General features: G+C 42.6%; 1 protein-coding gene across 2 annotated transcripts in view; it reads right to left on the minus strand.

The window, feature by feature from the left end:
• Positions 1-2,213: 2,213 nt before the first annotated feature.
• Positions 2,214-12,316, minus strand: part of furina (furin (paired basic amino acid cleaving enzyme) a) — a 45,760-nt gene continuing 35,657 nt past the window's right edge. For both annotated transcript variants that reach the window (XM_037248469.1, XM_037248468.1), the window contains exons 8-16: positions 11,215-11,387; positions 9,444-9,656; positions 7,936-8,036; positions 7,526-7,629; positions 7,198-7,315; positions 5,501-5,680; positions 5,300-5,424; positions 4,550-4,657; positions 2,214-3,425 (exon numbers count right to left, since the gene is read on the minus strand). In XM_037248469.1, the coding sequence (XP_037104364.1) occupies positions 2,818-3,425; positions 4,550-4,657; positions 5,300-5,424; positions 5,501-5,680; positions 7,198-7,315; positions 7,526-7,629; positions 7,936-8,036; positions 9,444-9,656; positions 11,215-11,387 (1,730 nt within the window). In that variant the 3' untranslated portion in view covers positions 2,214-2,817. The remainder of the gene's footprint in view (positions 3,426-4,549; positions 4,658-5,299; positions 5,425-5,500; positions 5,681-7,197; positions 7,316-7,525; positions 7,630-7,935; positions 8,037-9,443; positions 9,657-11,214; positions 11,388-12,316) is intronic.

Consider the following 12,316-nt stretch of genomic DNA (forward strand, 5'->3'; position numbering starts at 1 on the left):
TTTTGCTAACAAATGACTTTTTAATGAAAGCCCCTTGATAGAGCGGCACTTACTAGACACTGACAACATGCAGCTGTGAAATGAAGTCAAATGCCTTCAAATTTGCATAGATCTTTATTTTAGTAGAATCTATAATTGACATCAATTAAATAAAAAGAAGAAAACAAGAGCAAACAATCTTTAAATTACAAGAAAATTACACTGCACCATTCCTATAGTACAAAAATAGGCCTTATTTAGAGTTTTGTCCCAGTTAAGCCAAGTCATTCGTGTACAGTATTCACGGGTCACACATCTGCACAGGTACTGTGCAGCCAAGGGGCCGGGGACCTCGTTAGGAGGCCGACGGGGGTCAAGTGAGGCTGCCCCCGAAACTCATTTAATGTATACTGACCAAGCATATGCGCGCACACACATGTGCGCAGGACTGATTTCAGCCCTTAAGTTTAAGATGGGATACATTCTAGCGCTTTCCTTCACAGCAGCTCAACAATACACGGTGTCGTAACAGAGATGATGCATGATGAGCAAGCAAACACACACACAACCACACACACTAAATTGATGGGGGGGGGAATCGACAAGTGACAAAATATCTTAAGACGACACAGACAAAATGATTGTCTTTGGTTCTGCCAACATATTGCTCCTTTTAATTTGAATGGGACACGCCGGACTCCTCAAGCTCCGTTTGATTACAATTACAGAAGAGACGACCTTGTTTTCAATGTTTAGAGAGGACAACATAGCACATTAGGCCAAATACTCCAAGTCACTCGCATGGCTGCAAGCGTTTGAAAGGGCGTCACTTGAGAAAGTTCGAAACCTGAGCACTCGAAAGCACCCACTTGAGCAGGCAGCCAATGACTCAAAACAAAGTCAACGTTGCACATTTTGCCTTTTGCACACACTCCACCATTCCTTCTAATAACAAAATCATTCCACATTGTGATTTCCAAAAGACCTAAAGCACGTTCTGAGAAGTGATTTTGTTGCCACATTATGTGGTGCTACGTTTTAAACGCTTCACATGATGCCAGAAATGGCATTTTTGAATTAGTATCTTACTTAAAGCCTAAATATCAGTAGGCACTAATGTAGATCCATGACCAGTCCTGTGCAGCCACATGAAGGGATAAACACCTCGGTAATCACATCTGCGTCTGCACATTACCCCAACAGAGGGCTTCTCGACACAAGTGGTTAGGTTTTCAATGGATTTATTTTCTTTGCTTGCCTCTTGCTCTCTAAACAGGGAAATTGATTGTCGGCATCAGGACAAAAAGTCTTAACCTCAAGAGGAACCAGAGGGAGGATGGGAGTACAAAGATTGCAAACAACATCTATCTGGCAAATTCCATTTAACACGCGAGTAAATGCGGGCCAACGGGACCAAAAAGTCAATCCTTTGACCCGTCCCCTTTCCCAAACCAGGATTTAAAGCCCTGCCTATGAATGCTGACGATATAGGTGATAAAACTGGCACAGCATCCTAAAAATCAAATGAAACGCCAATCCTACTTTATATTTCCAGAATATTTCCATCTTCGTAAGTGTTGGTGTGTGAAACCATACTGTGTGATGAGAGGTAGATATAAAGGGTGAGCAGCTGCGTTTTTGTTTGCATGTCATCATCATCATGACAACCTCTCTCGGCAGCGCTTGAGTGCCGGATCAATTCGTCGGGAGCTATTGAAGAGAGATCAATGGATTTAGATTTGCTCCGTATTCAATTGTGAGATGTGTCGTTGAAATCCAGCATTGGAGAAACAAAGACTAAAAACAACCTTCCCCAAAGGTATGACTTAAAAAAAAAAAAAAATCCCTTTCTGCAGCGTCAGTCAGAATACAACAGCATTGTTGGAGGGGCTCACAGAAGAGATCCACTTAAATTTAGACCTGATGCAGGGATGTTGATGATGTGCAGTTTCAACTCAGCTTGAGAGAGCAGGAATGTAAAACGGAGGAGAAAAATGCTCCCGCTGAAGGAAGATGTATATTTCTCTTTTAGAATAAACGACACAAACAACTACATTAGTGTCATTGTTAATTTGAGGCGTGGGCAATTTGTCTTTGTAGTGTTAATATGCCCGGAACGAGTGAACGTAGTGATGTGTTGGTAATGAGTCTAAGCCTTCTGCAGATGAATCAAAAGTAGTAGCTGCTGCAAATCTGACAGCTGCATGGCTCACATTGCACATGAAATTCATTGATAGGTGACCCCCCCCCCCCCCCAAAAAAAAAAAGCGTGGCATTTGCGATGTTGATACTTGCGAGAATCAAATGGGACCAAATAGATTTGCTCACTTACACAATGCTATGAAAAAGATTAGAGTAACTGGTTTAAGATTGGCCTAACACTCACGTGCCGGACATGGACACTAGCACGCTCGGGTTCCTCACGCCAAAACAATCTCATCCGGCTACTGCACAGAGACTGATAGAAAAGGGAAGGAGGAAGAATAGAAAGGCGGTAATTGTCTTTTAGTGGAACAATAAGAGCTGGAGAAGAAGGTGGGACAGAAACACATTGCCAGTGATCCAAAGGAAGAGGTGGAGAAAGACACAAGGTCAAATAGAAGTGTGAACACACCCGCTATCCTGAGCTCCAAGTGGGCAGCGACTTGCTGTCAGGTCTCTTACAGAGAAGCGGAGGATGTTGGGAACCCACTGAAATGGAGGGCCAAATCAGGACGAGAGATAAAACCAGAGAAGAGCATGAAAGCAAAGACACACCAGCCCTGAATTTTCCAATAATTGGTGGTGAGGATTAAAAAAAAAAAAAAGAAAAAAAAGGCAGGTCAGAAATGGAATGTATTAAAGAGCACTTTGTGTTTTGATAAAGGCAGTCCTCTCGTTTTGGACGTCAAATTCTTCGTTTTCCGAGTCCGTGTTGGCGCCGTCGTCCCCCCACACTGTCGGGATGCCGCGGTACGACACCACCCTGTTCCCACCCAAGCTGAAGGTGCCCGCCAGGCCGCTGCCGGCTTCTAGAGACGGAAGCTTGATGACGGCGCCCGAGCGCAGCTGCAGCATGAGGAAGATACCGGCAAAGACGGCCATGATGGCCATGCAGCTGAGAATGGCTACGGTCATGGGCAATTGGGAGTTGCGCTGGGGCTGCAACCCAGCGTTCCCCTGGCCCACCATGAAGCCTCCGGGCGACTCGCGCATGAACTGGGTGTTGTGATCGCAGCTGCCGGTGACGGGATTCAGCGATCTGTGAGGAGGACAGGACAGGCAGGCCTCACCGCTGAGCTTGCTACATGTCAGGCAGGGCGGCAGGCACGGCATGCAGGCCGGCAAGTAGGGCGGGGAAATGGAGTTCCCCACGGTGTAGTTGAGGGGAAGCGAACCCACAGCGTAGCCTGGTGGACATTCTTTCACACAACTTTGCTTATGGAGGTAGAAGCCGGGATTACACTCTACAACACAGAAAAGCACAGGGGAAAAAAATATAAAACACCAAGCTCCTGAGAGACAAAAGAATTGTGTCAAAATGACACAGAAATATATTTCGGTTATTCACATGGACAGACAAAACAAAAAAACAACAGTTGATACCACTGCGATTCTTAGAGGCGCTCATGTGACCCTGTAACCTTCATTTCCGTAATCAAACAACACCAACCACGATAGTGCCAAGTTGGAAAGCCTTATATTTTTGGCATTGTGCACAAGGCCGAACCAATACCCTCAACTGTTGAGGAGCTTCATTTAGACAAAAGTAGCACTTTTCCACCATCCCTACTCGTATCCTCTTGCATTGAGAGCATACTGTAACCTTCTCCGTCCGATGAAACGTGGCATGAATGAACCATCTGGAGTCTGCATGCACGTCTTAAGCAGTCGGCAGATGTGCAATGTGGAAGAGCTGGACAAGCCTTTAAACAACATATGCACAAGTCTCACAATGAACCTCAAGAGCTGTTACATGCTCAATATACTGCTAACTACTCTGTTGGCAATGTCACTTATGGTGTTCATTTAATTAGTATGAATCAAATTAATTCCATGACGCTAAATTTGTGGTCCGTATTGCAGATCGACAATACGCATAACCATCTTTAAACTGCCTCTGTCAAAAGCTTTTAGCTACCGCAGGCTAACTCGCTAGCATTTCGCCAGTGTCAAAACTATGCCAAATAAATCATGCGCAGTGGCAACTCTTGATGGCAGGAGCTCGAAGTCAACCACATTATCTTAAAAGGCAATATCAGACGATAACACGAATACAACAATGACAATCAGGTGACCCTCCCTGGCTGCCTGTCAGTATGTCGTTACCCATGTCTGCCTGTAGGGGCCAGACTGTCACTGTGTCAGTCGGTTTTCACTTGGACCTCGTCGTCTGTGTTGGTATTTGGATTGGCTGTGACACAGCAATATGGACTTGATTCGAATAATTTGACGAATTACTTGAAGCGATCAGTAATAGTTTGCGGTTGAGGTTGTGACCTCTACATTTTTACAAGTATGAAAGGTGATATAAAACAACATAATGTTGATTAACTAATTGAAAAAAAGCAGGGAAGAGACAGCATCTTACCAAGGCATATCTGCCTGAGGTCCAACGTCTTACAGTTGCCGTTTGGAGGCTGAGAATCTCCAGGAGGTGCGGTGCCATACAGCACCAGGATGAACTGGGTTAGGGTGCCTGAGAAGAAAAATAAGCCAGGAGATACTTTTTATATATGTATATATAGATATACGTATATATACACATATATATTTATATATAGCTTGCACGGGGAAAACAAAGTGTTCCTGAAAAAAGTGGGCCCGTCAGAGAGGCTCAAGCTCCCGAGAGTAAATTTTGTTCCAACATATTCTTTAGAAGACTCTCCAATTTTTGCCACAAAATGACACTTTGAAAAGAGCAGCGCTTTTAAGACAACCGGATGCCCCCTTCGTGTCTAATAAGATTAGTTGTGAGTGCAAAAGAAGTGTGTGTGAGGGGGGGAGGATCTTGAGAGGTTCATCTTGACTGAAAGTCTCCCGAGTGTGAATAGAGCTGACAGATTTCAATTTTTTTTCTCTTTTCCATTATTTTCTTTTCAAGCTTACACTCTTAGAGAAGGAATGAAGCAGCTACTTCACATCGAATTTGATCGTTACACAAAACAAGCAGCAGTTTTTATTCCACTAATTGAATGCATCTAAAAAAAATCACGACTTTTAGTTTCAGGAATTACATTTTAAGTTGTAATTGGCTTATTCATACAGCATAACTGTAGATGATTGCAGTAGCATCAAGTTCCGATGAAAACAGAAATATGCCATCACAAAGAGGCTTTACCATAGTCGCTGGCGCCCGCTACATTCTCGATCTCCAGCGTCCACTTCCCAGAGGGGTTCTCGTCCCAAGAGTGGGTGGTCATGAAAGCCCAGTCATTAAAACCCTCTGACGAGTAGTCATGAGGCCTGCAGGAAATCATCATGGCCGTGTAAACAGACTGAAGTGACCAGCTTGTGTGTACGTGCAGCCGCGCGTTTGTACCTGGGGTGGAGCAGCGTGGAGCGCGTGCCGGCAGGACTAATGAGGTGGATCGCCAGGTTGCCCCTTCGGTTGTACGACAGGGTGAGCCGAGCTTGGACGTGTTCCAGTGAGGTCACGTGACTGTCGCTCTCAAAGCAGGCATCTATGCTCTTGTTAACTGATAAATGGCCGCCAATGTTTCTGTGAACATACGCATCATGTGATGTAGCTAAGAACACAGCGTGCCGTCAGAACCACTACACGGGATTCTCTCTAAGCTTGGGATCAGAATGCTACTTAACTCCTCGCCACTGTGATAGGGGCAAAGAGTCTGAAGCCTTGGCGAGGATTAAAGTTTCACCACCTGTAGCAACCATGTGCTGTCAAAAAACAATCTTTGTCTTCACACCCTCCTTAAAGTTTTTTTTTGTGTCACGTTAGAATCAAACTTGAAGAAATAACAGCTGACAAGGTGTGAGTGCAAACAGTCAAGCTCTAGGGCACAGCGTTTCAAGTACAGGAGGATTTTTTTCCTTTGTTCATTAAGTAACTTGCATATATCTTCTACATGTCTAAGGAAGTCATATCAAAAGATGCAAAGAAGACAGTGATTACATGTTGACCATGTGGGACACTGTACAAAGATTACAACGTCATATCTTTCAACCTTTAAAACGGTATAATGCAAATAGCACCATGTAGATAATGATTACATTCCTCTCGAAATAGTATGGATTTTTTGTAGAACGCTATTCCAAAGGGGAGTGCATCTACCCACAAATGACGATTCAATACGGTTTTTGATTAAATTTGATTCGAGTCAATGGGATTAACATTTGATTCAAAAGGATACCTTTGGGAAGGTATGATGCAATGACTTTTTGTTGTCATTGAATGAACTTGTCAGTACACTAAGTATGACATTTCCATTAAGATATCTCTCCAACAAGAAATGATTCGATACGTATCGTGATATATCACAAAGTGGAATGATTCGATTCGTTTCGATTCCATGCAGCACATCTTTGAATCAAAATACAATTTTGCAGCTTAAATGGGGTTACACCTTTTATAGCCTATTTTATTGTCACATTTTAATAGCACTGATTATGTATGTTAAAAATACTGCATACTAAAAATGGTCAGCTGTACACATTCATTTTAATTTTGACTGCGACTGAGAAAGACTGAATCCTTAAATCGCTCCCTTGGTTTTTTGACTGTCTGAATGAGGTTAACTGCTAACTTTTGAATGACTGTCCTGATTGCTGCTCCTGCTCCCAGATGCTCAAACCGTCTGCTTGAAACAGCCTAAAGCTGAGGATGCTCACACCCACACAACAAGTGCATAATGACTGGTTGAGGACAGTCTGCGTACAATACCGGATATAAAACAGCCATGGGAGAAAAAAAATATATATATATATATCAGTTTTGTTTTTGTCCTCTCAGTGGACCTTTTCTTAATTTGCTTTGGAAACTTTAGTTGAAAGGCTGTGGTAGACAAAAACAACCACTGGAATGTTTATCTGCCTTTCGATTCCAAATAACAGTGCGCAAAAGATGCTGAGAGACAGAATAAAGGAAAAATGATTCAATATCCTTTCTGCCGATGTGGTATGCAGGTCAGATATAGAAACTTAGGGCACAAAATAGCGGAATATGGAGAGGATTATCACTGGCTATGAAATGCAGTGAGCAGTGTGTGTTGCACAAACTTTGGCTCGGAGAGCATGGTGATCACACATTTTCGTTGTGGCCCCACGCTGGTCCATGTCTTTGCCAGAGCCACGATTGCACTGGCATCAAGTAGGCCATATCCGTATGAGTGGCTGACTGCAGGAAATGAGGGAGAAGAGAGGAGACATGACAGCTGTCCTTCTGAATGAAACAACCTAAGCGTCGGAACACATGCCACTTCAAGAAATGTATTTTGTTCAGAACCAAAGCCTTGCTTTTCTAATTTCAATTTAGCTTCAGAAGTAGATGCAGAATATTACATTGAGGCTGAAGGACATGACGATAGCTACAACTTGAGTGGTGTACCTTTGCGTCCAACCCCATTGGTATTCCAGTCACTGGTGGCCAGGTGGGCAGGGTGAGAGGTTCGCACAACCAGATGTTGCATGTCCCTCCAGGTCAAATTTTTACTGGAACAAAATCCAAATATAAGCACACATTCACACATACATAGTAAGTTTGACATTCTCAACTCTGAATTCAAGCCAGATAAATGCAGATGCAACATTGTGGACAACTACTATCTGCAATGATCAGAACATTTGCCTCTATTTCAATGTGCTTCATTGCATCAAAATGGCTTCTTCAGCAGAAAAAAAATGCTAAGTGTACAGTGTATATTTAGATCGGTAGACGTGAGGACATTTTTAGAGCATGAATCTTAGGACAAAGCTGCGGGCGGCGTGAGATTTGAAAATCGACTGATTAGCACTTACTTTGCCTCGAGGGCTAGAGCGATGATCCCGGCAGCCAGTGGGGCGGAGGCAGACGTCCCTGTGTGGGAGTCTGTGCATTTAGCCTTAAGGTCTGTCGTGATCTGATAAGGAAAAAATAATTACATTATCTAATTGAGCCCGCTCGAGCCGAGAGGGTAAACGTTTCGGACATTTCAATTGCCTCTTATTATCTTATTATCATGTAAATGTATCTGCTGGAAGTGAACGCAGTTGAACTGTTAAACATATGGAAAATGGTGAGCAACAAGTGCTCAATATGGATTCCTTGTCCAGCAGGGGAGTTAGATGATGAAATAAAAGAACAAGTGCTGAACCCTTTTCCTCAACCTTGACTCAGGAGGTGTCTTTTTTTAGATTTATGACCAACAGCAGCGAGCTGTAGTTGCACATGGCAGCTCCTGTTGGGCGACTTAAAATATGTGCAGTGATATGAAGCAAGACGCAAGCAATCTTTGAAAAAAATGCAGGTCAGGAAACTACATAGAGGGAAGCTCCAAGGCAATCATGCACACCAAGTGATGCGGTCCAACTGAACTGAACTGAACAAGTGCGATAAAAATACAGTCGGTGGTGGTGCCTCACGCTTGTATGCACACAATTGCTGCAACAGTAAAGACTCCCCAAATTGCGAGGCAATCTTAAATTTTACACTAACAACCCATTACACAAGTACAACAAAAAGCAAAGACAGAATTTACATGTCTAAGTGTTGATGCGACTGGAGTAGACCATAATTATTCTCTATTTATGACATGAATGTTAAAGCAGCAGCTTTCTAGGGGGACTTCCAGCAACTTATTATTCATAATCATTTTAGTGGGCCAAAAGTGGATTAATGAATATAGTGGGCCAAAAGTGAATTAATTGATGTAAAAAAGAAAGAAGAGGGCCGGTCAAGAGGAGAATCAGGGGGTTATGAAGCTGCAGACCCCAGACCAAGTTAATCAATAACCAATTATTGTGCAAGAACTATACTTGGGTAATCATGTACTTGCTGGTCCTTAAGATTTTGCCAGTCATGCCATCATCATCAAGTGTTTGAACAGACCAGCTAATGGCTTTTGTTTGTGTTTTAAAGTTCCCCATCGTGCATTTCAAAAAGACATCCCGAACAGTCGTTTAAATGTGGAATAGCACGATGAGTGTACACTTAATGGAAAAAAAATGGTTGGGTTCAACACTTTTTTGCATTTAGTCTCATATTGGCAAACTTGACACCACAGCTGTTGCTGCTTCAAAGGGTCTTGCTGATGTTTCTTCTGCGGAAACACATGCCACCATTTATAATGACTGAGTGAATGTTTCAATCTCAGCCATTTAAAACCAGAGGTGGGGGGCAGCATGTTTTTCTGGATGAATGGGCAAAAAAGAATTTAACAATGGATGGCAAAACCTGTGATTTGATTTACCTCGACTTCAGAAGCCAAGAACTTATTATTGGAAAAAACAAGAGTTTACGAAAGGTGGTGCAAAGAGGCAAAACTCACAATTTGCTTCTCGTTGAGATTGCCGGAGCTGTAGGTGGTTGCGAGGGTTGAGGAGCAAGCCTCGCTGTACCAGGGGACAAAGCCATTTTGGGTCGAGCTGCTGATGGAGAGGGTGTAGATGCTATTGGTGTAGCCATCACAGTTACAGCTGTCCTTATCCCTCCCACCGTTGCCGGAGGCCCACACGAAAATCGAGCCCAAACCTCCACGACCCTGAAGGTTGTAAAAGACATTTATAGTGAAACTTGCAGAAATCCCACAAAATCATTGCCTATTTCAAATGAGAAGGTCAAGGAGGCCACTTTGAAAATCAAAAGCGGGTAAATATCAGATGACAGACCAGTCGCTGCAGTATATACCATGCAAGCGCCCAGTGCTTGAAGTGTAGTAAATCATCTTTATAGTATTGAGTGGCACCATTTCTGTGCATCGATCCAACCTGTCCATGTGCCACCCGCTGCCAACCGACAACGCACCAATCATCAAAGTAGTCTGTGTCAGCAGTCCCAAATCAGTTTTATGGCACATGCCACGAATTCCACAGTTCATAACGAGTCTGTGTGCTACTGCTTAGATGCATGGCGTGCGTATGTGGGATCCGTTGGCTTATCAATCTCTTTTTACACGACACGGTCCAATGCAGTAAAACAAGAGGGTATACCAAGTACAGGCCTGTTTACAAGGCATATAAGACCAGTCTTCTTGATTTGTTGCTTCTTATGAGAAGACTAAAATTACAACAACACTGTATATCCGTTTGTTCATATCCATGTTTAACAGCATTTGTTTTGAAAGATCCCTCTCCTTTTTTTTTTTTTTTTTTTCCTTCAAACTGTTTTTCTAATCATTGACATTCTTATAGCACTTTGGCAGGATAATTTGGGTTGGGAATGAATCGGCAGGATGCCCTTTTTTCCAGACAGTCCACCTTTGTTTGACTTTGAGCAAGCAAAAGTATAGGAACAGAAATTAAATTCACTTAAAGTGGATCACATTTAATATTTAGTAACTCAGAATAACGGCACCGACAGAAACAAAATAATCAACCTAGCAGTTCCAAAACCTTTGCAGGGGAAATAGCCAATCAATATATAAAGCCTACAGAACATTTGGTTCTGAAATGCTGAGGTGTTTCTCCAAACTGTTTATTCCTCAATGCCTCCGAGATTGGTGGCTGATGCAAAGATTGACAGAAACATTTGTACATTGTTGCCAGTTACCAGTTGAGTGAGCGTGCAGTAATGACAAATTGGGCAAACTCCTGTCATAGTTAAGACTGGTCACAATATTATACATCAAACAGTGGGGGAAAATTTGGATTTTGATGACAAGTCAATCTGCATTCGCTGGAAGTTCTGGGGTTGAACTTTGATCATTGAGTTTAAAATAAACTTTCATGCAACATTTCCTCATCAAATCAAATTTCATTTCCTTCAGCTCAGATTTAATTTTCATTATTCTCCTGACCGGTGGCTTTCAGAGCGCATTTCTCTTCCGTTCATAATTGTCAGGGTCAAATACAGCTTTGTTCCTTCCACTTTTGTGCCCTCATGCTTGAACGGTTCAATTACAGACTGTTGAAAGGAAGCCACACACACAAAAGCAGTAAATTTCTTTCATACAAATGACAACTCCCACACTCACTCACTCACTCACTCACTCACTCACTCACTCACTCACTCACTCACTCACTCACTCACTCACTCACTCACTCACTCACTCACTCACTCACTCACTCACTCACTCACTCACTCATCCAACATATACAGACCTCAGTAACTCCACGCAGAAAGGCTTCTTTGGCAAGTTTGGCAGGCCCATCCACAGTTTTGCCATCATCCTCTGGGCCCCAGCTGGCGCTGTAGATGTCAATGTGTTGGGGGTTCAGGCCCAGAGACTGGGCCTCCACCATGTCTGTCACCTCACCATCCAGCATGCGCACGCCTGCATTATTGGCGAAATAGAAAATAGGCTTATTCTGTCACTTTATTATTCACTTTTGTTAAAATGCCAAGTTTTTATGTTATAAAAGAATGAGACAATCATTTCAAAATGTTGTCCGCTGCTAATGTCATGTATAAGCTAAACAACTCAATAGACTTCGAGAGGCCAGGCAGAAACAAATGGGACAGTCAATTCATTAAACATAGCATGGAACAGAGTGAGGATCATCATCGAGTGGAGAAAATAAGGCTCTTCAGTGCATGTTACAACAATTTTCTTCCTATTGGTAAGCTGGCAAGACCCAAAAAGTAAGCTGGGCAAGACCCAAAAAATCCAAACTTGGCTACATTTAGCAAAAAATACCCTTGACATGTCCCACATGCAGGTGGGAAAATCTGTTTTGATCCAATGAAACTATGCTGAAAATGTTTGCCTGTAATTGAAGAAAGTATGTTTGGCCCAAACACAACATTGCTCACTGCCTTAGTCAAGGTGGAAGGAATTATGAACAGGTCCAAGTACCAGTCAGTTGCTGTTTGGATATAACCTTCATGCTTCTGCAAAACAATGTCTGGAAAAGCCGACAAGAACATCTGAACTTTATTCAGAGGGACTTTTAAATTGGTAACAGTGGTGTCCCTAACTCCATCTTGAATATGATTAGATGATTCTGAAAACAGTCCCTTGCACTGATTTAGATAAGAGTAGGTGTGCATACTTGTGCAACCACATTCTCAGCTGTTTAATTATCATTGCGGAGAAAAAAATTCAAACGAGTTGCACGGGTTGTAACATTAATGGTGAAAAATATTTAGAGATTAATCGTCTTGGTTCCATTTTTTATATTACAAAACCCTGACATTGGAATACGGATGTGCAGACTTTATATCCACTTTATGTAGCATCTAAGGTTGATGGTTAGCTCCTTT

The sequence above is a fragment of the Syngnathus acus genome, chromosome 3, assembly GCF_901709675.1.
Source record: "Syngnathus acus chromosome 3, fSynAcu1.2, whole genome shotgun sequence".
Classification (NCBI taxonomy): Eukaryota; Metazoa; Chordata; class Actinopteri; order Syngnathiformes; family Syngnathidae; genus Syngnathus; species Syngnathus acus.